The 25,881-nt window shown below is 38.0% G+C and overlaps 1 protein-coding gene across 2 annotated transcripts in view; it reads left to right on the plus strand.

The window, feature by feature from the left end:
* Camk2d (calcium/calmodulin dependent protein kinase II delta) overlaps window positions 1–25,881 on the plus strand; it is a 249,890-nt gene that overhangs the window by 111,901 nt on the left and 112,108 nt on the right. For both annotated transcript variants that reach the window (XM_059266205.1, XM_059266204.1), the window contains exon 4: window positions 11,571–11,625. In XM_059266205.1, the coding sequence (XP_059122188.1) occupies window positions 11,571–11,625 (55 nt within the window). The remainder of the gene's footprint in view (window positions 1–11,570; window positions 11,626–25,881) is intronic.

The following is a 25,881-nucleotide window of genomic DNA, read 5'->3' on the forward strand; positions in this document are numbered from 1 at the left end:
GCATTAAGGTTAAGTGGCAATACATTTTGGGGACACATTTACAGACTCCCTAAATGTCCCTTCCCCAGTCCCTCTAACTGGGATTGCCTTTGCCTTGACCTGGCTGCTGTTTCTGCTTTGCTAAGCAAAGGACACTGTCTTCTCTGTGAGCTCCATCCTACCATCCAGGGGTGGGTGGCTGTTTCCTTGCACTTCATTGCTTTTGTAAAGTAACTGTTAGCAACTCCTCCCTCAGCCTCCTTCACATCCATCCTTCCACCATGTCAGCTCCGAAGCACATTCACTCATTTATTACACTCGACACTTCTTACTGTAGCAGTTTCCCACCATTCTCTGGGGAAGTCCCCTTCACTGTTTCATTGCACAGTAACTGTCTACTCCTACCTCCTATCTTCTGTCTCTTGGTCAGTGTGCTAACCATTGCAGGATGGGACCCCACTCTCTCCTGTCTCCCCACCATCATTCCTTAGGGTTAGAAGTAGCCACACAGTTGATCATGCCTCCCCGTAGCCTCTCAAAAGCTTCCTCTGTCTTGTTCTTGTCCTCTCTTCAGGGGTCAACACAATTCTATGCAAAAGGTCAGATAATTAGTAGATTGCTTCCTGGAAATACATCTTTGTTGCATAGACTAAATATTGCGCTCCGAACTTGAAAGAAGTAAAACATACACAAATGGACACAGCAGTGTTCCAGTAAAGCTGTACAAAGTAGGTCTGAATAGCTTGTTGTGGGCTGGAAGGAGATGAGACAGAAAGTGTGGGAAAATATCAGGAAGAAGGATTTTACAGAAGGGCAGAATGTTTAAAGGTGAAGCCTGTGCCTCTCTGGAGTTCGCCAGAGACACCCAGGAGAGACCAGTAGGCGGAGCAGAAACGGTAAGAGATGGACACAATGTTTCAGTCCGTGAGTGGATTTGGGATGTTACACAAAGGAAAATCACTGCAGGATTCTGAGCTGACAGACAATAATCAGACTTCAGGATTGTTTGGCTTCTGAATCAGAGAAAGAGAGGACAGAATGAAAATCAGAAATGAGATCAGAGGCTCCTGAAATATGTCAAAGACCAGGCTGCTTGAGCACAGGAGGTGAAAAGTGATGTGTGTGTGTGTGTGTGTGTGTGTGTGTCACACGTACACACACATACGCATATCCATGTGTATGTATAGAATCATTGCAGATACTTTTTAATCATTGCAAATATTTTATCTGTATATATTTGAAGGATTATCTTTGATATTGGATATTGCTTCACAGGAAAGAGGCAAAAATTGTAAAGGATTTTTTTTTTCTTGATCAAATGTAAACTTAGCATGGGTAGAACAGATTTTAGTGGAAAGATCACAAATTCTTGTGTGTTTAAGATGCCCATGAGATAAGCAAATGTGGAAATGTTTAGAATGCCAGATGTTGATTATAGATGAACTTCCAGACAAATGTACAACTATTTTTTTTTTTACTTAAAAAAATCATGGACTGGACATAACTAACAAGCAAATTTCTGGTAGATACAGACTGGTATAACAGTGCATACATGTAAGTTTATCAAAAGATTTTATCATTCCATTGGCATTGAATTCATAAGTAAATTTATAAATAACATTGATGGTTTTCTTCATTCCACAACCTATGATTATAGAATTTTTAAGTATGCTTCATATTTGCATATTATTCATAATAATAAACTAACTTTTCAAAAAATTAATGTATTTGTATGTACATTTGCATGTGTGTGTATGTATGTGTGGTTATGCACACATGTGGTGGCTTAGGTATCATCTTTAGAAAAGCTGTCCATCATCTTTGAGACAGGCTCTGTGATTGACCTAGTGCTCACCGATTCGACTAGGCTGATTTGCCTGCCTACCACACTAACCTCACTTGCTCTCACTGCTCAGCCTGGGATTACCACCACATACCACTGTTCCAAGCATTTACTTCACATGGTTTCTAGGGAACAAACTCTGGTCCTCTTGTTGACAGGACAAGCACAGACACCCAAACCCTGCAAATAGTATTTGGCATAAAAATATTTATGGAGAGAAAAGTGTTAGCATAGTAAAAATGTATTAAAATTTAGTATATCATGGTTACTTGCTACAGATTTACTTTGTACTTACTATTTTAGCAGAATTTCAAATTGATATATTTCTGATTCATAGACAAAATCTAGTTCGGACACAATATTTTATGTGAAGAATGAATTTCAGAAAAATTAACAAATGAGAAGATTTGGCCTGTTGAATTACCAGGGAATTGCAGTCCTGACTGTCAGTTGCAGGGAAAGGGTGAGCTAATGCCTTCTCCATTCTCTGCTCACCAGGGACTGCCCTCAGAAATGTCTCTCATCGATTTGCTCAGTTAGCGTGGTGAAGGTTTTATCTCTAGTTAGTCATTAAAAGCAACTCCCAAATCAAGTGAGGTATGTTTCAAAATTGGTGAGATGTTAAGAAGAGAACGGCCTCACACTTGAGGGCTGTATGCCACTTTGTATGGTCAGGAACTGTCTGTCTTGCTGGCTGTGGTGGTAGGGACAATACCCAGAGCCTCACACAGGCCAGGGAAGTGCTTCGTAGCTGAGATGCCTCTCCAGCACAGCTGGCTGTCTGTCTCCTTCCTTTGTGAATCCCCCTTATCGTCAAGGATATCCTTAGTAATTAGCTTAGTACAAATGGATAATATCTCCAAAAGACAAGAAAAAAATGGAAGGGAAGAAATGGGAGCTTCTAGTTAGAATAAATAACATTTTTTTAAAAAAGAATGAAATCTTGAAATTTGTGCTAATTTCTTTCAAGAAATAAAGTTAACAACAAAAACTAAACATATCATATTAAATAGAATGGATTTACTCAATTAAAATATACAGGAATGCTATGAAATTATTTCTCAAAGAAAATGGGCATTTTCAGATGTTAGGTAGTATATAATTTATTCTTACATATATATTAATAATTCATTTCAAATAAGCAGAACAAAGTTTAAAATAATTTAGCTAGTTACTCTTCTATTTCCTCAACCATCTTTGAGAATCTATATTAGGCCATTTGTGTCTTCTTATAATCATTTAGTAAACAGCCACTGATGACCTCTCTATTCTGCCCAACCTCTTCTTACCTTGAAATTCTCCCTAGTAACAGGTATTTTGACCATCTAGACGTCCTAGGGACTAATCAGGTCTGTAGCTGAGTGTTGAGAAGGCATCACTGTTCCTCCTAGTTGGTTCTGAAGGGTACTAACCTATCCTTGATACTAATGCTAGTCTAACTTGGCTATTAACTTTGAATCAAGAATAGGGTAGAAAATTGGAACTAAGAAGGAAGGCTATATTTAAGGAAGTTGATGTTAGGCACTGAGAGGGGGTCCTGCAGTTGTCAAGGCAGAGAAGTGAACCACAGGAAGAGGTAAGAATGAAAACCCTGTATAGACCGACTTCATCAACCTTGATCAGACTTCAGGGAGTCTAATGCCAAGTGGTTCAGTGTCAGCATATTTAAAACACAGTACAATTTGTGAAAAGTTTCCAGGCAACAATCAGTCCAATTGCAGGTGCACGATAAAGCTTAAGGTGTGACTACATAGAAACTCTTTTACAAAGTACAAGTGATCATGAAGGTGAGTTCTGTAGCCAAAGGGCCTAGAATCTAGTATTGTCTCTTACTGATAGCATAGAGGTCAGCAGACTATAAAGTACATGTGACACCTCCCCTAAGGATGAGTAATGGTTTAGGGAGGGAAGAGTCAAGGATAATCATTCTGGAGAATTTGGGTGAGGTCTGCCTCAATAATAAAAGGTAGGTTAGGTCTGCCTCAATAATAAAAGGTGGGTGAGGTCTGCCTGCACAGATAGCAACAAGGTCACCAGGTCATTAACAGAATCCATTCTTAGCTTTCTGGATGCAATGCAGGTAGCTGATTTGTATCTCCTCCATTGAGGAAACACCCTTATGTGATTAACATCCCTGGTTCTCTTAGTGCTTCTCTGTCAATATAAGGACCTCTAGCCCTCAACAAGGCCCCTCTAGCACTCATGTTAAACCCCTCCCTTTTTGTATACTTCTAGAATAGTTTGTAAATTAATGTGGATTGAATTTCCCACCAAGTTTTCGTGTAATAATTAAATTGATTACTTCAGAAAGTGCTCAATTATTTTTCAGTCTTTGTTCTTAAGGTACCAAATTGCTTTTACAATATAATTGAATATTGGTTAATATTAAGTTGCAATTATAAGCTTTTCCTGTTACTACAAAAAAAGAAATGTTATTAAATAATTTTTTATTTTGGAGGCAGAAATAATTTTAATTCTTGAGTAATGGTTTATTGGCATTTATTAATAAGATAATACTAGATATTTTGTTAAAATTACTAATTTTTTGTAGCTTTATAAATGTGTGTGTTGTTGTGTTGCGTGTGAGGGTGCGAATCCGTAATTTTAACACTTTGGATACTGAGACAGGAGATGCCTAATAGTGAGTCCTAGGCTAGCCTGGGGTATGTAATTAGACCTTGTCTCAAAAATACATGAGAAAGAAAAAAAATTTAAGTTGAAGAAGAAAAAAGAAATTCATGTGTTCAAATAACCAAATTTAGTATAGACTATGGGTTTTATGCCTAACCTTAACCAATGCAGTCAAAAAATTGTAAATGTGATATTAAGAGAAATAAAGGAAATCAAAGTACAGATGCTAGTGCCTTAAGCTACAGCCCGAACAAAGCAGTGAACATCTGTGTGTGAGTGTGTATGTGTGTGTGCACCTACATCTTAGCTATATTTTACTTACTGAAAATAAAACAAGCCATTTCCTTGGACCCATATGTCAAAGAAATAGACTATGTATATTTTCAAATGTATTTAATTAAAATATGTTAGTTAAAAATATAAAAACGTCATCCCATTTTGTTAATTTATATTGCTTGTGTTGTAGAAAAATAGAGATTAAGTAAAACAAGATACATTTGCAGATCTACTTTCAAGGTTTTTTTTTTTGACAAGTGTTAGACTTTAAATTTGTTTTTCAGTGTTTCTGTTTTTATTTGAATAGTCTTCTCTCTAAACTGAACAGCTTTGTTAGAAGATCTGGTGGGAATGACTGAGCTGTAGTTCCTCTAGAGTACTAGCATAGTTTTAAAAATCCACAAATGAACGCGGTGTGGGCATCCCTCTTCTGGGGAAGGCTTGGCATGTTGCATGACCTAACTTGGCTGGGACTGCCTCTAGCTGTGAATTATAATTAACTACTGAGGGGGATATAAGGAGGCCTTGACTTCCAAGCTGCCATTTTTATATCTCAGTATGTGAACCGAATCCAACTACCTCCATGCTTGCACCAGCAACAAAGCTGAAAATGCAAAATCTGCCTCGTTTATAATCAGAACTGTGACTCAGAGCTGACAAACAGTGCTTATGAGAATACAATACAATCTGTTCGCTAGGAAATACTTCATTAGTATTGTGGTAACATTGGCAGCATGTCACCCTTACCATGCTGAACTTCAGAAAATTGTACTAATTCATGTTTGTTTTTTAGGCCAGACTTATTATTTTTCACTACAAAATTGCTTGTGATATGGAGAAATCATTTTAGGACAGTTTTACATTTTAGATTAAATATTTCCTATGCATTTGTCTATCGTTACTTAACCATCTGCATCCCAGACTCAGTGGTATGAAATAGTATCCGCTTGCTATTTGCCATGGTTCTGTGAGCTGACTGCTTCATCAGATGGTTTTTCTGCTCAGTTGGAGGTGAGGTCACTCATGCGGTTACATTTAGCTCTGAGCTCTGCTAGGGATGGAATGTCAGGGTGACCTCTCTTTCTCCAGGGTATCTCTCCCCTTGGCCTCTTGTCTTTCAGTAGTCTAACCACACCTTTCTTTTAGCACAGCAGGTGGTTTCCAAGAGGTCAGCTGCCATATATAGAACTTAGGAAAGCTAGGCTTGCTTCACACATGCTAATCATTTAGAGCTCAGAGGGGTGTGGGATACTCTGCACAAGACACAAACACTGAGTTCAGGGCAGTCCACCAGTATGATTGACTGCTCATTTCCTAAAATGAACGTTAGTGGGGAATTTGTGTTGTGCAGAAGAGGTATAATAATAACAAGTTATAATCATTATAGCTTGAACCAGAGCATCTTGCGTGAGTAATTTCACAAAATCATAATAATGAATGACCTTGATTTCATCTGATAGAGGGTGTGAAATGAAGGCGCAAGGAAGTAGTAGTTAAATGTTAACAAAGGACTTTATACTCTGTCACGGTTTTAGTAAAGAAAATGCATCTCCATAAGATAATATAGTAGCGTGTTTTTGTGGGTTTAGTGGAGACTCAACCGAGAGTATTGCACTAGCTCAGTATGTTTTATGCCATTGAGCAACTTGCCAAGCTACTGTTCACTTTCGTCTGGCAAAACTATTAAATATGTGTTTTAGCACAATGTGCCTAACAAGGAACCCTGATATGCTTTCTATTTAGACTAGAGTCTAGTTCTCCCACTTTCTCTCTACCAGAAAAAATATCTGAGTCATGGAATAATCTGAAGTATAAAAGTAGCACTGTGTTAAGGATTATGGAGTGATACACAAAAAGCAAATATAGCTGCACTGGACCTGTGTCTTACCTGTCTTCTCTAAATCTTCAAATGCTTGTCAGCACATTTTAAACTGAAGCTCGAAATGGCTTTCTCTTTCTGTGGAAAATGTTCTTCACTAGCACCCCTTTATTTCTCTAGTCATTGTACTGTTTTCCTTTTTTGTTTTATTTTTTTTTTTTTTTGCTGCTCTATTAAATGGCATTCACACTGACCTATTCATTTGCTGCAACATAGTGAGGAGTTTGCTGATACATAAACACACACACATCTCTACACACACACACACACACACACACACACACACACACACATACGCACATAAATGTAAACATTTTGAACATAAACACATACACATTACTATATACATAAAACATGTCTAAATACATATAGGTATGCACATGTACACATAAATATATACATGTACACATATAAGTCTATAATACATGCACACACAAATGCATGCATGCACACACCCCGCATACATAAAAATACATGCATACATACTAACATATACAAACACGTATGAAAGCAATATACATATAAACGTACATGTGCATGCATACAGACACCTCACATACATACAGACACAAAAATACACACACACACACACACACACACACACACACACACCCCACATTCCTCCACTACACACATCGTTTCTCATTCTATTATAATATCTGTGTATATTTGAGGAAGTCCACACAGTATGCAGAGTTTGGGCCTAGCTTGTCCACATGCTACCATATAAATGGATATTTCCTTAAGGTCTCTAATAGTGTGTACATTCATTATAAAAATCCATCACCCATATAGTTATGATCCTTGTGTACACTAAATAGAATAACTCTTAAGAAAATTATTTGAGTTGTGCCCGACACAGTAGGAACTATAATTATATTTTATCTTTTATTCCTTAAATAAAATTAAATATTAAAATTAGTAGAAAATGTCAATCATGTTAAAATTTCTTTCTTCTCAGATCATACAAGGCCGTGGACTGATATGGTCCCTTCCATTGCTCAGCTGGAATTGCACTGAAATTATACAACAACCTAGGGCAGGAGGAAGAAAGAGTAATGCCACTCTGAATGCAAACCATCAACTTTATGCAGTGAGGGAAAAAGAAAATTAGGCCATGAAAAGTATTTTAGCTGCAGTAGCATTTTCCTCAAGCCCCATACTTAACGTTACAGAGCTTAAATTTTATTTCCGGCAATCATAATACTGTTTTGCTTTATGAAAACTCATCTATTTATTCTTACACTTGATGTTACATTTGAGAAAATGTCAAAAAGCAGTGATGTATTTTAATCTGTTTTCTCAAATGCTTTTCTCATCTTTAAAATTTCCCTCTTAAAAACATGCAATTAGCTGGGCGGTGGTGGCGCACGCCTTTAATCCCAGCACTTGGGAGGCAGAGGCAGGCGGATCTCTGTGAGTTCGAGGCCAGCCTGGTCTCCAAAGTGAGTTCCAGGAAAGGCGCAAAGCTACACAGAGAAACCCTGCTCGAAAAAACAAAACAAAACAAAAAAAAAAAAAAAAACATGCAATTAATGTAATTGTGTGCACCCATATGTGCCGCGTATGGCAGCTACCGAGCAGTTGAGGCAAGAATGTGGCACAATCTGGTTCAGCACACAGCCGCCACCCTGCTTTGAGAGCCCGCCTTGTCAGGCCAACAGCTGTGTGAACAGAATGCCATGCAATTCCTTTAGTTTGAGAAGGAATTAACTGTTATTTATAGGGAATAATTAATGTAACATTTTATATGAGTAAACACGTTTTCAATCTTTGCGACTCTGTTAAGGTTTTTTTTTTTCCTTTAAGTATAGAAGATGAGGAATATTCTCTGCTGACAGCAAAAGCTTGAGGAGAACCAGTTTATGTCTGACTGTAAAATCATGCTGCAGACTGTGGAGACAGGTCAACTCTAACATGAAACCCAAGAGTTACAAATTAGAGAAGAAACCTGACCCATCCTCATAATTGTAAACATGTGAACATAACAGTGAGAACAATCATAGAGTTCTGTTTAGAAGGGAAAATTACAACGAATCCATATGACTCTGTCTTTCTAATTTCTTATTTTAAAAACAGAGAATGGAAGGAGATTAGGAAGGGCACAAAAAAGTAAGGAGGGCTGTATGTACACGTTCATCCCAGGAAAAGACAATGCTGTTTTGTCTGCCATAAGAGTAAGGCCATTTATCAGCATTAAGCTCCAAACATCAAATGGCTAGGTACTTTGGGCATGTGTGGTGTTAAACACTGACTGTGGATGGTTTGTCTTGATCCACCATCACGTTTGCTGGCTAAATGCTTTGTTATAGATTTTATAATAAGGCTTTGAGCTACTTGTGTGAACCAGTCACTTCTGAATAAGGATCGTTTACAATAATTAGATTACCTTTAAGATAGTAGTAGATCGTACTATGAAAATGGTTTTCCTGATTGTGATCAGACACTAGTACTGTTTCTCAAATTGCACCTGAAATAATATTCTATGAATAGTCTTTCAATCATCTGAACATTGAAGAGCTCACCTCCACTTGAAACTTTTCCCTGAAACAATGGGAGAAAATAGTGGTGGTCTTCTCATGTGCAAGTTTTGAGTCACTGAAATGCTATTGTATTTTCCAAGGTATCTCTGGTACTTTATCTTTTAAGAAAACACAGTCATTGGCCATGGTCTGTCTTCTTTCATTGTGCTAAATAGTCATGAACAGAACATGCAATATCAAATCAATCTCTTCATTTTCTTCATCCCGAAACATGTAAGCAATGGTGCCAGGCCTCTTTGATGCTGGAAAATAGAACACTCCTCACACCATTAAAATCACAGGACTAACACTTTCATACCTGTTATTTTAGACAGATAGGTACATTGAGATTTGGTGACAATTTTTCCTCCCAAATTCTGATATGACTTTTTGAAAGACAGGGAACTGTATGCTGGGTTTCTAGGTAAGATGTAGGGATTTAGGAATATGCTTCCTTCTTCATAATATTGATGAGAAGGAGGTTCTATATTCAGAAGAAGGAAACAGGCTTTGATTTAGCTGCATCCCAGAATTCAAGAATGATGACAAACTGCTAAGATGGGGAGAACACCGCAGTGTGTCCATTAGCTTTCCATGCACTGGAGAGTGAAACGTGTTGGGGTCTGAGACTGAGTTCCTAAGCCAAATCTGTTGTCTCCATTTTAGGCTTCATCATCATGTTAATGACTATGGGAAATCCACATTTTTATAAGTAATCACCTGTAGTAATTTAATGTTGAAAAACAAAGTTCCTCTTTCTCTACCTCCAAGCCTTTCTAGAGAGGGATTTAGAAAGCTACAGTGGTTGCACATTGAGACCTAAGGTGGATGGAGCAGTGTTATGAGGAGTAGCCATTGTAGTAAGTATGTAAGTTAGGAGTTACACCTATAGTATACAATCTGTATCTAGATGATTGTAGTTTGAGCCTACTTAAGAACACTTCTGGGTGCACATTTTCCACGTGGCCACCATCATCAGTGAGACCTGTACTAAGTCTCTTAGTTAGGGATTCTACTGCTGGGATAAAATACCACAACCGAAAGCAGTTTGGGGAGGAATGAGTTTATCACCATTTATTCTACCAAGTTACACTCCATTGCTGAGGAAAATAAGGACAAGAACTGGAGGCAGGCCCTGAAGCAGAAGCCATGGAGGAATGCTGCTTACTGACTTACTCCTAATGGCTTCCTCAGCCTGCTTTCTTATTGCATCCAGGACCACCTGCCTAGTGGTGGCACCATTCATAGTGAGCTGAGCCCTCCCATATCGAACATTAGTCAAGTCATACCCCACAGATTTGCCTACAGACCTTCTCAATTAAAATTTCCTCTTCCTAGGCATATCTGTGTTTGTGTCTCAAGGTGGCAAAAATCAATCAACCCATTGTGAATAGATGAAGGTAGAAACCTTTGTCTTCTCTCATGACTTTTGTAAAATTAGTTGTGTCCGTCACAATGGCTGTTCTCTGGCCCCTTTTGCCCTTAATAAAAGTCAAACAGAAAGAATTACCACCAATGAGAGATGAGTGGAGAAAATAGGGAAGACTTTGAAAACATAGATAGATAAAACAGTAAGATTACATGTGTGGTTTGGTGTAAATAGTGCTTTAAATTCATAGGATTCGTATATTAGTTTCAGCTAGTTTCACCCATAAGCCTACCACATTGGTAAATCTTCATGGACTGGGGGAACTGGTTTATTATTTTCCCAGCAATTTGTCCAGGAGACACTTGTAGCTACTTTTGGTGACTTAAGTAAAGAAGGCAGGCTGGCCAGACAGTGTCATGTAGGAACTCAGGGACAAAGGGAAGACAGAGGCAGGGCGACCTCTTTCTAGACTTACAGTGTCCATCTTGCTGTCCCTGGTGTGGTGATCAAGGCATGGGTTGATGAAGACTAGGAGCAGGGCAACATCAAGAGGAAAGACAGGGAAGTGTAAAAATTCCCTGAACCTAGAAACATTGGATGTATTTTATAACCACCAATACATTTCTATAGCATTTACCTGGCAATATATGGATTATTTTTCTTTTATTTTCTCATTTAAACTCCAGCATTTTAGTGCATATACTAATGTCATTACCACTTAAGTTCTTTTCTTTCTTTTTTTCTTGTAGCTTTGCGCCTTTCCTGGATCTCGCTCTGTAGACCAGGCTGGCCTCGAACTCACAGAGATCTGCCTGCCTCTTGCCTCCTGCGTGCTGGGATTAAAGGCATGCGCCACCACCACCCGGCTTAAGTAATTTTCTTAAACTCTGATAGTTAATAATGATCAGAACCAAAGCCCTGATCTTGGGTCTTTCTCCACCCATGCCTTGCTGTAAATGGTACTGATATATCACAAGTTTGAAATAAGGGGCAGCTCTCATCATAGGATTGGCTTTCTGTAGGCAATTGCAATAAGATTAACACAAACTTTCTTCTCTTTCATTTCTTCAGTGAGACTTCATGACAGTATATCAGAAGAGGGCTTCCATTATTTGGTGTTTGACTTGTAAGTACATGCTCGATGTTCATTTATTTTTGCCATATAACTGAAAACTATTTTGATTCCAACATGATTTTTCTCATTGCATAGTCCAAATTAAGGACTACTACAATATTTTAGATGTTTTTCGAGTGATTTTCCACTCTAATTTTTTAAAAAGCGAGCAGCACAACAGTATATTGTTCACCTTTTGAAATGTTTTGAGTGTGTTCAGCTTTGCACTGCCTGTGGGAATGTTTTATAAAAATGGCTGACGTGTACAAGGTTTTCTATTGAATTTTCTAAGAGCTTCTAAAAGGTATCATCTATAAAGAGAGAAATCCAGAGGAAATAACCCTGGTATTCAAAGTTCATTTAAGCTAATCAGAACTTAAGTCTAGGTTCTGCCAACAAGAGTGAAGGGGAAATATTGACTCGTGGCAGGCATATAGTAAAACAGTCCACAGGCACGACTGGCAGGAGATGAATAAGGACCCACTTATTTGAAATCACCTTGATACTGATTATTTAAAAGATTAAAAAATAGCTGCATCTTTTGACAATAATTTGACTTTTGGGAAAAAGTCCACAGAAACTATATCATAATTAAAGTACAATTTTATGCCCAGAGATATTCACAGTATCATGCTTGTAGGTGTGTGGGAGAGGGAACAACTTAAAGACCCAACCATGAAAAAAGAACTGCACAATTATAGTATACTCACTTAATGAATGTTGGTCACAATAACAACAAAGATTTCACATTAATCTAAAAGTAGCTTAGTAATAGGTTTAATTAAGTTGGATTTTAGCAGTATCATGAAACCATCCTTCTGGCTGGCCTCTGTAACTTGTGGGTCTGTCTTCATCTTAAGCTCTACCTGTTCTCCAGAAATGATTGCTTTATCGTCAGTTGTCAGACTAACTTCCAAAGGAAGTGAAAGGGAAGAGGGATGCTGTGGGAAGTATTTTATCCATTGAACTAACCTTTCCCAGGAAGAGAACTGACTCCCCCCAGATCTCATGGGATAGGCTAGCACAGAAACACAATTTATTATTATCGTGATAAAAGGGAAGACTTGAGTATGGATGGCAGCCATGCAAATCCATCTGACTTACTGTGATCCATGTGTATCTGAGAAAACAGTAGCCAAAGCCTGCTAAGACACAGCTCTAGAATGCAGGCTTGTCCTCACAGGCATAGCCCGTCCTTGGTGTCCTCACACTGCCCATGTTGTCCTTTATCCTCTGCCTCTTTTCAAAGCTTTAATTCTTGCCCTTTCAATTCTTCCTTCTGGCTCCCTGCTTCCTCATGGACCTGAAGCCCTTCTTTATGGTTTTCTTTCCTAATTTTCTTTAGTCATTCTTTGCTTGATTTCAATGAGGTGCCTCCTGAGTGTTGGTTTGCAGAGATGGGCCAGAACACCTTCTCCTTCAGTATTCCTGGAGAGCAGCATGCTAGCAAGAAGTTCTTAGTTTTCTCTTTTTCCAATCTCTCCTTTGTTTCTTCTTCTATGATTGTTGTTCATTCCTTCTCCCCCTTCCTCTCTCTTCTATGCTGTGAATTAAGTGTAGTACCTCACGTGTGCTAGGCAAACATACCCCACCCCCAGCCATGTTTCTTCGCTGATATGCTATTTCCTACTCTATACATTACTAAGGAGAAATCTCATCATTCTAATAATCATTTCCCTAAAGGTAGTATTATTTCTCCCTGGTTGTTTTCACAATTTTCCTTTTATCTTGTTTTTCAGAAATTTGATTGTGATGTGTTTCAGCTTGTATTTCTTAGTTTTTCTTTGTGGTTGATTTCGTCTTTTGAAAATGTAGGTTTATATCTGCCAGATTTGCACATTTTCAGATATTGTTTCTTTGAATACTTTTCAATCTCGCTTTCTTTCTCCTTTGCTCTGAAGCACTGATGATGTAATCGTTGGAGTTTGGTTGTTGTTCTCACACTCCCGTTGGTTTCTGAGGCTCTGTCCTGTGCCAGCCTCGTTTTCAGTCTGTTCATACACTGGAGTAATTGGTTGTGTTCTGTCTTCAGATTTGGTGTGGATTTTCCGCATCTTCATTCTGTCATTTTGGTTTTCCTTCCGTTGCTGAACTTATCAATTGAGTCTTTAAAAATTGCAGTTATTCTTTAGTTCTATGACTTGTTTTGGGGTTTTCTACACATGCTTTGTTTTTCTCCAGCCTCTTGTTGTTCTTATTTGTCCCGGGCATGTTTTTGCTGGGTCACTAAAGTGCTTTTATTTGGCAGACGGACGATCCCTCTCTTGTCATCGCCAGCATCATAGTCTTGGTGTTGCTGTCTAGTGATGCTTTCTGAATCAAATTGAGCTTTTCCGATTCTTGTCAGGATTAGAAATTCTTGTTAGGATTTGAGATTATGTTCTCACTTTGTCCTATTTTTACCAGACTGTATTGAGTTAAATCTTTTTAGTAGTCCTCCTCTGATTCCACACCAGCAGGAATGTGAAGAGGGTTAGACATCGGTGGGCAGCTACAGATCCCTGCTGAGCCTCCACTGATACCCTATGGCGCAGTTCTTTGCTATTGGACAGGGATTGTGCCACAGTAGCATGGGAACAGGGGTGGGGCTATATTTAATGCGAGAAAAACATCTATTTTTCTTTTTTCTTCCCTCAGTATGAAACGTATTGCTATTTCTTGATGACTTCATTAGTCAATAAACTTGGTTTTAAAAGACACGGCATAGTGGTTTTCTGTACTCATACAGTTACTGATATCTGTACTATGTATTTTATAGGCTTTCACATTTCCTTATTAAAGAGGTGATAAGAATCTATTATCTTCTCATAATTTGTTTTCAGAATTCAGAAGAATAACTGACAAAGAACATATAGAAAACAGTTCTTCAAAAGAAAACATAATTTACAGCTACATGTTGTCATGAAAAGCCTTTTTCCATGTGTGTAATTTAGTTCATTGCCTGGGAACTATTGGTTTCATAGCAGAGATGTTTGCCTGTGCCTCAAGTCAAAGTGAAGAGACTTGAGGATGAACACTTAGGTCCGGAGCATGAGAGTTTAAAACGTGCTGAACTCTGAGCACCGAACCTCTGAACACAGGTTCTTTAAAACCATTCCTTAGTAATTAAAGTGTGTGATGTGAATTATCACTAGCTTTCATCAAAATGTTTTGTCAGTAAATAGGATTAGTGAGTGAAGCTAAATACAGCCCAATCAAATACCCAGTTTTAGAGATCTGAAAAAGAATGGTGGAAAAGTATAGATATTCCTCAGTTGGCTAGAGAAAAAAATGTAACCAAATAAAAATTCGAAATGGCTTCAAATTATGTGATTATAGAAATCAGCAAAGAAGCAAAAAGGAACACCTTTAGAACAGTATACATTTTCAACATAGTAGAAAAGTATGACCTTAAATTCATTAGTGAAATACAGTGGGGAAATTTGAGGACACATGGTCAGTTGCAGAATAAAATAAATTCTTGAACTCACATTGAAGGAATGTGTCTTGTGTTCCTTTCCAGCTTCTGGTGCTGTTTGGACAGTATGATTCCTGTGAATGCTTTCCTTAGAATGACAGACACCAGATTCTAAGAGGGACTTCTGGCTTTGTGGGTTCATATTTTTAATGAAAGATCTCACATTATAAAAGGCAAATGTTGGAAGGAGTTTTGTTCCAGCTATTTTTAAATCCAGGGATCTCACCAACATTTCTATCTGCAAAGTATTAGTAGTCTCTTTTACACATAGACTAGGGAATGAGCGACAAAGCCCTCCCAAACCTGAAAGCTAGTGTAACTTCATAGCTCTGTTGATCTGCCCCGACTTTCGAAAGTTGTCCTTCATCATGCTTGATACCCCTATATCAGCCATGATGTTCCAGGAACGTGTTAGCAACTCAGAAGGCAGAAAGGGCCAACCTGATAGACATGGATTTATCTGACAGCTAAAGGAAGAAAAGAAAGTAAAGAAATGGATCTAGAAGAGAGTTCACAAGAAAGAGACCTGCAGGCAGAGATGATGGCCTTTGATAGAGAAGGTGGGTCCTTCCATTTCTACACCTAACGAGAAACAATGCTTGTCACTAAATGTAGTTAAGAAAAGTATAGTCTTAAAGGTACAAGAACTCCTGTGGCATTTTGGAAACTATTTGGGCAGTTGCTTCCAACATTAAAAAAAAAAAAAATTCCTGAAGAGGGAGTATGCCTTATGCATCTCTTTTGATCCACTTTTTGAGGCCACTTGACTACCTGAACGTGCATAATGGCATGGAAGAACTCTTTTCCCTCTACATAATTTAGGTAGATTAATGTAATAAATTACATAATTAATTCATTAGTTGAGGCCTGTAAATTATACTGACAGAATACAATTTAAAGAGAAAAAAAAAGCAAAAAGAACATGTATGTCACATGCTCAGAGATGAGTAACTTAAACTGTAAACTTTGCTTCCAAAACAGGCTTGTTCAGCATCTCAACACTATAATATACAGTTTGGTTTTATACAACATCTTAACAAGATAATCATTTTTTAGGAAGTCACAACAGAGGGACAGAACATCTCAAGGGTCAGCAAATTATAGAAAATTAGATGTCGGGGGAGCTAACGGCACATAAAGGACAATCTAGTAAGGTCTGTTAAGTAGATTGTTCATGTATAGAGTTCAAACTGATAAGACTGATGGAGTAACCCTTGTGTTATGGGGGAGACATCAAGGAGGACAACTTCACAAATTTATGTCCTGCTCCTAGGCCAAAGGGAAGGCAGAGACATTTCTACTCAGTAGCTTTCAATTCAAAGGAATTGTCAGTATTTAGAATACAGTTAGAAATGCTATTTGTTTAGGAAAGTGACAGTAGTAGGTTCTTTGGAGTCTAGGACTTCTCATGCTATGGGTATTTAGCTAAGCTTACAGTACCAGGCATAATTCTTTCTTATGGATCTAGCCTCAAGTCCAATTAGACAGCTGATTACCCTAAGATAAAAGGGTCACTACCTCACCACTGGGGTCTTGCCAGGCAGATCATTATGTGGTCCACAGGCTTTACAGCTGGGTAGTACTATTGATTGCTCTTCTCCTTCAGCAGCTTGCATAGCACCTAAAGATACTATAAGAGCTAGTCCTGGGGGAAGATGCTTCCAGGTCAGTTCCAGCTCAGTTCCTCCAAGTCCTGTGTCTAAAGTGTATGGTATTTTCAGCAGCAGAATCTTAATTTCAAGTTCATCAGAAGTTTCTCTTGGCATCTGATTGAGACTATGACAGATATACACATGTAGACGAAATTCTAAACAGTCTTAGTAAATAAGAAACACAGAGCCAAATACAGAGGTAAACAGCCAAAGAGATCAGAGCAATAGCCACGACTAACTTTAGCTAACCACCAGAAGTAGCTTCCCCAGAGAGAGAGAGCTTCTTCCTGTCTGACTTGTCTTTTTATTGCCTTTCTGTTCTGCCTTCTCATTGGCTCTAAACCCAACCACATGGCTTCCTCGTCACTACCTGTCTATACAGACCTCCAGATCTCTATGGTTGGTACTGGGATTAAAGGTTCATGTCACCACGCTTGTCTGTCCTTGACCACACAGAGACTCTGCCTGACATGTGATCGGATTAAGGGCGTGTGTAACCACTGCCTGACTCTGCTTATGGCTGGCTTTGACTTCTGATCTCCAGGCAACTTTATTTATTAACATACAATTAAAATTACATTTCAGCACAAATAAAATATCACCATATACGCAAATTGTCAAAATATAGAGAATAAGTGAATGTTGACCAAGCTCCATTGATAACATCTGTAACCAAGCCTTACACCTAAGGCTCAGAGAAAATGGTGGAAGAGGGGGTAGGAAGGTTGTAAGAACCAAAGGACCTGCCACTAAACAGTGTCTTCTGGACATGATAGAGAAGCTGTACCCATGACATCTCAACAGCATGGTTGCCTAAGCAACACCTGCATAATGATAACATCAACTGACCTGCTAAAGTGGATGAGGGATGTTTCACCAGGTCACACCCCTCGATGAAGAGCTATAGGCAATCAGTGGCTACTGGGAGGAGAATCGGTTTTTTTTAGGGACAAGTTACGTGATAAAATGGTCAGCCTAAGAAACATCTAAATGTGAGCAGCATTAAATGGACTTAGAAGGTTGCGTGTGTGTTTGTATGTGTATATACACATACATATCTATATGTAGCAGTAATAATTGAAGAAGAGGTCATGAATGTAAGAGGGAGTATTGGAATACAGGCGGAATAGGAGAGTGGAAGGGAGGGATAGAAATGATGTAGATACCATACACATGTACGAAATTCTCAGAAAATTTTAAATTTTAAATTAAAAAAATGTTATGACAGAGTGGCATGTGTTGGGTGTTATATTTTGCTCTTCTTCATTTGAGACATATGTGCACCAGGAACTGCCAGGAGACACATGTGTTGTACGTACATGGATACACTGTGTATGTATAGATTGGAATACAGATTTGTCAAAGCACTGTAAGCCATAAGTAGATGTATAAGAGAATAGCACTTGGATTGGATATTTGCAATTAAGGAAATAAAAGAGAATTGAATAGATTTATGAAAAAGAGTTGAGAATGAAAACTTTAATTTTCATTCTCAGAGATGCCCATGGCAAACCATTTAGCATCGCCGTTCCTCTAAACCCCTTCTGTTTTATATAACATGTGCTGGTGGGACTCAATGAGAATCTAGAGACGTTTCTCAAGTCCTTTTTAATTTAGGAGGCTGGGAAGCTAGTTTCATTATTTAAGGCTTGTGGTACAATTAATGGGACTCCTGGTGTCATTTATAAATATGAGAACATTTCTTAATTTTCTAGACTATTAGAGAAAAGTGCTGTTATTACATATAATGTACAAAAGGTCACTTTCCCCCTGGCAGAAACACCTCTAGGAACATAAAGTCCTCCTTATTTCTCTGTTTTAAAGTGTTTCTATTGGTGTACCCAGATAAGAAATGTTCCTCAATATGTAATGGCAGCCTATTAAATGCCTTAGCCTTCCTGGGACATCTATAATATAAGCTCAATTTTCAAAATTTCGGAAAGGAAAAATTTTAAGAGGCTGTGATATATTGCTTCTCTCTTGTCCATTTTATTTTTTGCCATCCAAAAAAATCTTGTGTGGTTTCTAGTTATTAGGAAAATATATTTCTTTTCATTTTTAATAATAAAAATAATTTTTGAGTCACACTCCTTGAGCTATGGAACAGATACTTTTATTGGTGATATCAAAAATAAGATTAGTTAAATATCATGTTTTTCAGATTGCGTGTACGGCATTTTGAAAGCAATTAGGTGACTCTTAAAAACCCATAGCACAGGCTTTAATGAATGTCTGGGAATGAGAGCCACCATTCAGCCAGAGTTGTTACAGAACAATGGAAGGAGCTGACACTGAGGTGAAAACACACGTGTCCTTGGGAACATTTCTTCATTCAACAAACATGTTCTAAGCATCTCTTGTGCAAAGCATTGCACATAAGTGGCTGAAGGGAAGGTGAGTGCTGTTTTTTAAAGGTGCTTTCCTGCAACCTCACCTCCCTGTACCTCTGCACTTTCAGGAGCTATACTGCTTTATCACGTGACCATCATGCTGAAATATTTACAAAGCACACGGAGACATTGCATTAACAGATCCCTAGCTCCATGTTGTTAGATATTCATGGTGAAGATGGGGCAATTCTTGTTACATTTTACTGAATGTGAACATGTAGACTTTTTTTAATGTCTACTCTGACAATTTTTATTTTAATAAAACCCTCATTGGCATATAAGTGGTTATTAATTTGGATAGCCTCATAACTACATTCTGTTTGTGTCTTCTTTTTATTCCTGTATCTGCCATGCTTTAGTGTTCTTTTTGATACTGTCTTTTTTGGTCTTAATGGAACAATTAATGTGATTTTATTTCTTCTCTCTTAGCATATGAATTGTACTTGCTGAAAAGGGGTTTTCAATGGTTTCTTAGAGTTTGTAACAATACATTTACATTTAATTTATGGTCACTTTCAAGTAAGATTTATGTTACTTATGCTTCCTATGTTATGGATTATTTAAAGCAGTGGTTCTCAACCTTCCAAATGCTGTGACCCTTTAACACAGGTCCTCATGTTGTGGTAACGCCCAACCATAAAATTATTTTGTTGCTACTTCATAACTATAACTTTGCTGCTGTTATGAATCATAATGTAAATATCTATGTTTTCTGGTGATTTAGGGGTCATGACCCACAGGTTGAGAATCACGAGTTTAAAGTCTAACCAATTTCTCACCTTTATCTACAGTCTGAAAACCAGATCTTTCCAGTGATGTATCCCTGCACCCTCCCACCCCTGCTTTTGGTGATTGCCACTCCCCATTTGCCCATGTACACATGTGCGTGCACACAGTTGGACAAATTCTTTCTATTATTTTGAACAAACTGTTAGTTTAGCTCAATTGGACAAATCTTCACTTCTCACCCTTCCCTATTCCCTCTCTGATGGCTTCGTTCCTTTTCCTATGCCTGTCTGTGTTTCAGGCTGTTACCTTGTCTTTCTTCCTGAAGAATTTTCCTCAATGGTTCCTCAGACCCTGCTGCACCCCATCCCCAACACACACACACACACACACACACACACACACACACACACACACACACCTGCCCCACTTTTCATCTGTCCTAGAATGACTTCATTATTTCTTCATCGCTTTTCAAGAGTAACCTAGCAGGGTGCAGAACTCTAGCATCTTATGTTTATGCCTTCATTTCATCCTTGCATTCTCTTCTCTGGCTTTGTTTAGAAGTTAGAGTACTTCTTAACCTTTGTGCCTATCAGCCGAGGTGCCCACCAGGGTGGGGATGGGGAGGACTTCCTTCAGGCACTTTTCTTTTTTTATAAGCCGCCATGTTTGACAAGCTGTTTTGGGAACTCCTCAGTCCTTGTTGCTTCGAATATTGCCCCATTCTTTTCTCTCCTCTGCTTCCTCCCTATCTGGACATTATCCATTTCATGGCTGTACTGCGTTTATTGGATATTGTGTTCTGACTTCTCTGTTGTTTTTCTCTCTTCAGTTTTTGTGAACTGCAGTTGTCATATCCTCAAACTCCATGAGTCTCAGCTGTGCCTGGTCTCCCAAGGAGCCTGTGCAGGGTGCTCTTCATGGTGGCCTCTCAAGGCCCATGAGTGCTACCATTTCCTTTTCTGCCTTCTTGGAATTTTCAGCTTTCCGTTTATAACACTCATTGTCCTTGCATGGTGTCCATTTTCTACAAAAGCTTTCTTTCATTCATTCATTCATTCTTCCTTCCTTCCTTTTTTTCCTTCCTTTTTTCTTTTTTTTTTTTAACTCCTGGCCTGACAATTCCAACATTCCCAACATGCCTGTGGTTTGGGTTTTTGCTTTAGTTTTCTTACAGTCATTTTGAAAGGGACATATGTGCTGGGTTAAAGGACCTGTGGCAAAGAGGCATATAATGATGTCAAGGAAAAGTGTGGGGAGAGGAAGCACCTCTGGCCTGTGATTAGATCTCATCATTGTGGGTGGCCTCTGAACCTACAGAACTGTGAGCTGAATGAATGCCTTTCTAAAGTTACCCAGATTCAACAATTTTGTTATGATAATGAAAAACAGATCAGGGAAAGGTTAAACTCATCAAAGTTTGAGAGACTCTAAAGATTATGTTCCCATGGAATTTTTAATCTACTAATATTGTCTACCATAAGCTTTATTAATTCATCAAAACTTGTGATTTCCTAACTCACTTACATTGGATTTGAGGAGGGCTCTACCGTCAACTTCTGCTCTGGAAAACTATGATGTGCAATAGCCATTTGCCTTACTTCCCATACAGAGAACATGGGTTTACATTGTAATTTCACCTTTTTGGTATGTCTACAAAGAGTTGTTCATTTCCCAGTGCGTTTAGCTCTTTGCTTGTTATTGCAAAGCGATGGTTTCTAAGCTCTTCACACCTGGCTGAGAAAGTGCAAGGTTTCATAGTGTTGTAATTAGTTAAATCTTCTATTTCATAATTTTTTCAAAACTTATAAATTGTTTTGAGTCAAAAATGCATGCAAAATGCACTAGCTAAAGATAAGAAATCAAAGCCAGGAATTTGAATTTTTTACAGCAAATCTTAAGATAAAGAAGCCTAGCCTATATGTTTCTCATAAACTAAAAGTAGCCGGTACTGATATAAAAAAGAAACAAGGTACCTTTTGTATTTCTAGGCAAATAACAGAAACTAATCACATTTGAAAACTCACCCACACTGAAATTTGATGCCTGGATTTAATAAAGAGGTTTACTCCTTCTTTGGTTGAACCAGATTTTGAAAGTACACTGTTCTCAAAAAGTTAATTAAATATAAAATCATGGGTGGTTATTATTTCTGTCTTATTAAATAATTTCACTGCAGCTCCTAAATCCGAAGTTTCACCTTGAAATAGGATGGAATTGCTATCATGGGTATAGTTGTCATTTTTTTGAGGACAGTGTCTGGGGACTGTCAGTGATATGCTGCTATGTAGAGGATCTGGAAAAGTTACAATTTCAAAGATGTTGGACTAAGTTTAGCAGACAGCTTCTTCAGTGTGGGATATTTTCTGCTATGTGCTCATCCATTTCATGTCTCAGCCCGGACTCTGTGGCAGGAAGCCCAGCTCCCACCTGATCTCTGCACTTTTCACTTCTTCTCAAGCCACTCAAACTTGGCAGGTTCTGCTCTTGGCTCATGATTAAGCCCCCTCCCCCACCCCAGCCTCATACTTGGGTACTTTAGCCATCCTCCACAAATAGATGTGATATTATAATACATTCATTCAGTGAATACTGACTGAGTGCTAATTGCATGTGAAACACTTTGCTAAATACTACAGATAAAACCAGTGAATAGGACATAGCCCTGCCTAAGAGGAGCTTACATCTAACCAGAAGGGGAGGCTACAGGCTATGGTGAGCACCAAGCAAGGTGAATACATGGGCAGCACCCGGCAGCACAGGTGCTAAGAACAGTAGCATGTGGAAAGGACCAAAAAAGACTGGAAGATTCTGGAAACGAATTGGTCATGGTGGATATACCATTAAGTTTGAAGGTAGAAGGAGAGAGCACCAATAAAACTTTGAGACTCAAGGGGAAGCAGGCTATAACCAGTTCCCAATGCTCCTATCAGATTTACCTCTTCTTGCACTAAATTTCATCCTGACTTTTAAAAAAAATTGAAAGTAATAATGCAATACATGTAGGAAAAAAAATTCTACTTTCCAGTGAGGGAAGGTATTGTCAATCTGATGCAAGTTTCTAGATTACGGGGTCAAAATATGAAAGGAGAAGGAAGGCAAACAGAACATTTTTTAGTAAGGTAGTAGAAAATAGATATAATGATTAATTGGAGCTAAAATTCATTCTTTTTCTTTTATTGAAAATAGATTTTTTTAATACAGTATATCCTAATCATGGTTTCCTCCTCCCTTTACTCCTCCTAGTTCCTCCTCTCCTGTCTAGATCTACCCCCCATTCTGTCCCTCCTTAAAAAAACAAACAGGCAGCAGGGTGGTAGTAGCACAGGCCTTTCATCCCAGCACTTAGGAGGCAGAGGTAGGCAAGTCTCTAAGTTCAAGACCATCCTGGTCTACGGAGTAAGTTCCAGGACAGCCAAGACTACATAGAGAAACACTGTATCAAAAAAACAAAAACAACCAAATCAACCAACCAAACAAACCAGGCATCTAAGGGATAATAATAAAATATGATAAGATAAAATAAAAATGAAGAAATTAGAACAGAACAAAACAAAAAGGAGGAAAAAAGCCCAAGAAAAGGCACAGGAAACAGGTAAGTGCAGAGGCACTAATTCTTTCTTTGAAGACTTCTGTCTCTTGAGAACCTTCCATTCTTAAAGTAGTTACAAAGTTCTGATTGGAGAAAAGGACATTTTATCTCTCATAGAACTTTGACCAACTCATCTATGGCTTTGTGATTGAGAACAGGTTTAGCAGTGTTTTTGGAATTGTATTCATGTGGATATAATAAGTAAAGCATCACATTTAAGGCAGATGATGACAACAGATCGCGGGGAAATATGTGCCTCCTAACAGTCAGACTCCAATAAGAGCAAGAATATAAAGTGCACTAAAGCACACCTCGCTTTTGGTAGGATCTACAGTATAAATAACTCGACACTTTAAAAAAGTCAGAAAATGGAGAATCAGGTACAAGGAATGCTTCCTATGAAATCGTATGCATTAATCGGCAATGCACACATATCTTATATCACATGCATTCTCATAGTGTGATGGGTGACAGTTCTGTGAGATGCCGATATGCCCACTATCTAACTGAGCAGAGTTCTTCTTTCCTGGTAGTCTATCCAAAACTTATCAAAATAATAAATACCCTTGTTAGTTTGTTTGATTCTAAAGATAGAACCAAAATATATAAAAGAAGAAAAGTGGTTCCTGCTGGTTCAGAAATACCTAAGTGGTAAGTGCTGGTAAATAATAAAATGTAAGTATGAGATGGTATTTATGCCTTTAGGTCCTTTTCATATGCTTGAATGAAAACAACTTGTGTCTGTCTTTTAGTCTACTTGCTTGCTTGGTTGATTACCAGTCTCTCTAGCCGTAGACCAAGCCATTTGTGTGTGTGTGTGTGTGTGTGTGTGTGTGTGTGTGTGTGTGTGTGTGTTTGTATGTGAGAGAGAGAGAGAGAGAGAGAAAGAAAGAGAAAAAGAGAGACTATTATTAGTCTGTATGTGTTTGTATTTTTAAAGTTTAATGTTTCAATTAGTAAGATCAATTATTTTAAGATATTTCTTTTTCTTTCAAAGAAGAAAGAGAAATGCTAATTTGCTTTTTCACAGATGTTTTGAACTTCATAAATTTTGAATTCTACATTAATAAGGTACCATTATTTAGGACTTTCACTAGGCCTTCAAAAGCAAAGCTTTCAGTAAGAGGGGAGTGGGACAAGACCAAGTAATGGCAGGTGAATGTGATCCAAGTGTGTTATAAAAGTAAAGTACATGTATGAACTGTCACAATGAAATCTAGTATTTTATACACTTAATAATGAGCAATGAAATAGTGCTCTCAAAATAGAATTTTAATGAAAAACCATAACTTTTCTTCTGTTTCATTTTAGCATAACACTGTGTTCATGTAAAGTTGTATGTGACGTAGATTTCGTGGGCTGGGATGCATGGCACAACAGTAGAACACTTGGTTAATATGCTCAGTGTCCTGAATTCTATCCCCTGCATACGTGCATCACACAACATACACACATACACACACACACATACACACCATACTGTAGATTTTCTATTGTATCATGATCCTTCATTGGTTTTAACAATTTTTTATATCGTAAAATATAAAGTTTATTCTATCTTGTTAAAATGATACTTTAGAAAAAACCTATCTTTTCCCTAGAGGACATCCCATTTTCACCTGTGCATAGTATTTTTATATCAATTAGCCTGATGCTTCCTTCATAACAAATTCAATGATGTCTTTAAATTCAGATATTGATTTTTCTTGATTGTTAATATGCTTAAGCATTTTGAATTTTTTCGTATTTTAATTACCTGTGTTTAGGGAGCAAGCTAAATAAGATATTTAATTACCCTGAAAGCCTGATATTGGTGACTTTAATTATTTAAGCAATGCAATTTGCCATTCTGATTGTCAGCCCCACAGAGTACCAGGATATTTGAAACACAAAGTATGAACGAGGCCTGGTATGTTTTCCTCTTTGGTAGCATTTATAATTGGAAAACATGGAAAGAAGGGCACTTAGGGGTTTTTGTTTGTTTGTTTGTCTGTCTATTTTTGGCAGCCTTTTATTTTGGAATTTGGAACCTATTCAAGTTTCTCCCGCAATGTTGACACAAATGAGTCATTTTCATTTCATGGTCAATAGGAAGTATTTTGCCTCCTCTTGCTTGAAAGAGAAGCCATAAACATTACTATCAATGTTTAGTTCCTGCTTTAACATTGGATATTTAATTACTTGTGATATAGGCTTCTTCTGAGCCTCCTTTCCAGTCATAAAACTCATGGGAACTATAAGAGAAGTATAGTGATGACTAGGAATACAGTACCGGAGCTATGTATCATTTAGACCCTTAAACTCATGCCATGTGTATCAGCCAGCCTGCTGCTGCTGTGACAACATACCCAACGGAGATAATCAACTGTTAAGGAGGAAAGGGCATTTGGGCTCAGAGTTTCATAGGTTTCAAATCCTTGGACAATTGACTCTATTGCAGTGGTTCTC

Source organism: Peromyscus eremicus, chromosome 6 (assembly GCF_949786415.1).
Source record: "Peromyscus eremicus chromosome 6, PerEre_H2_v1, whole genome shotgun sequence".
NCBI lineage: Eukaryota > Metazoa > Chordata > Mammalia > Rodentia > Cricetidae > Peromyscus > Peromyscus eremicus.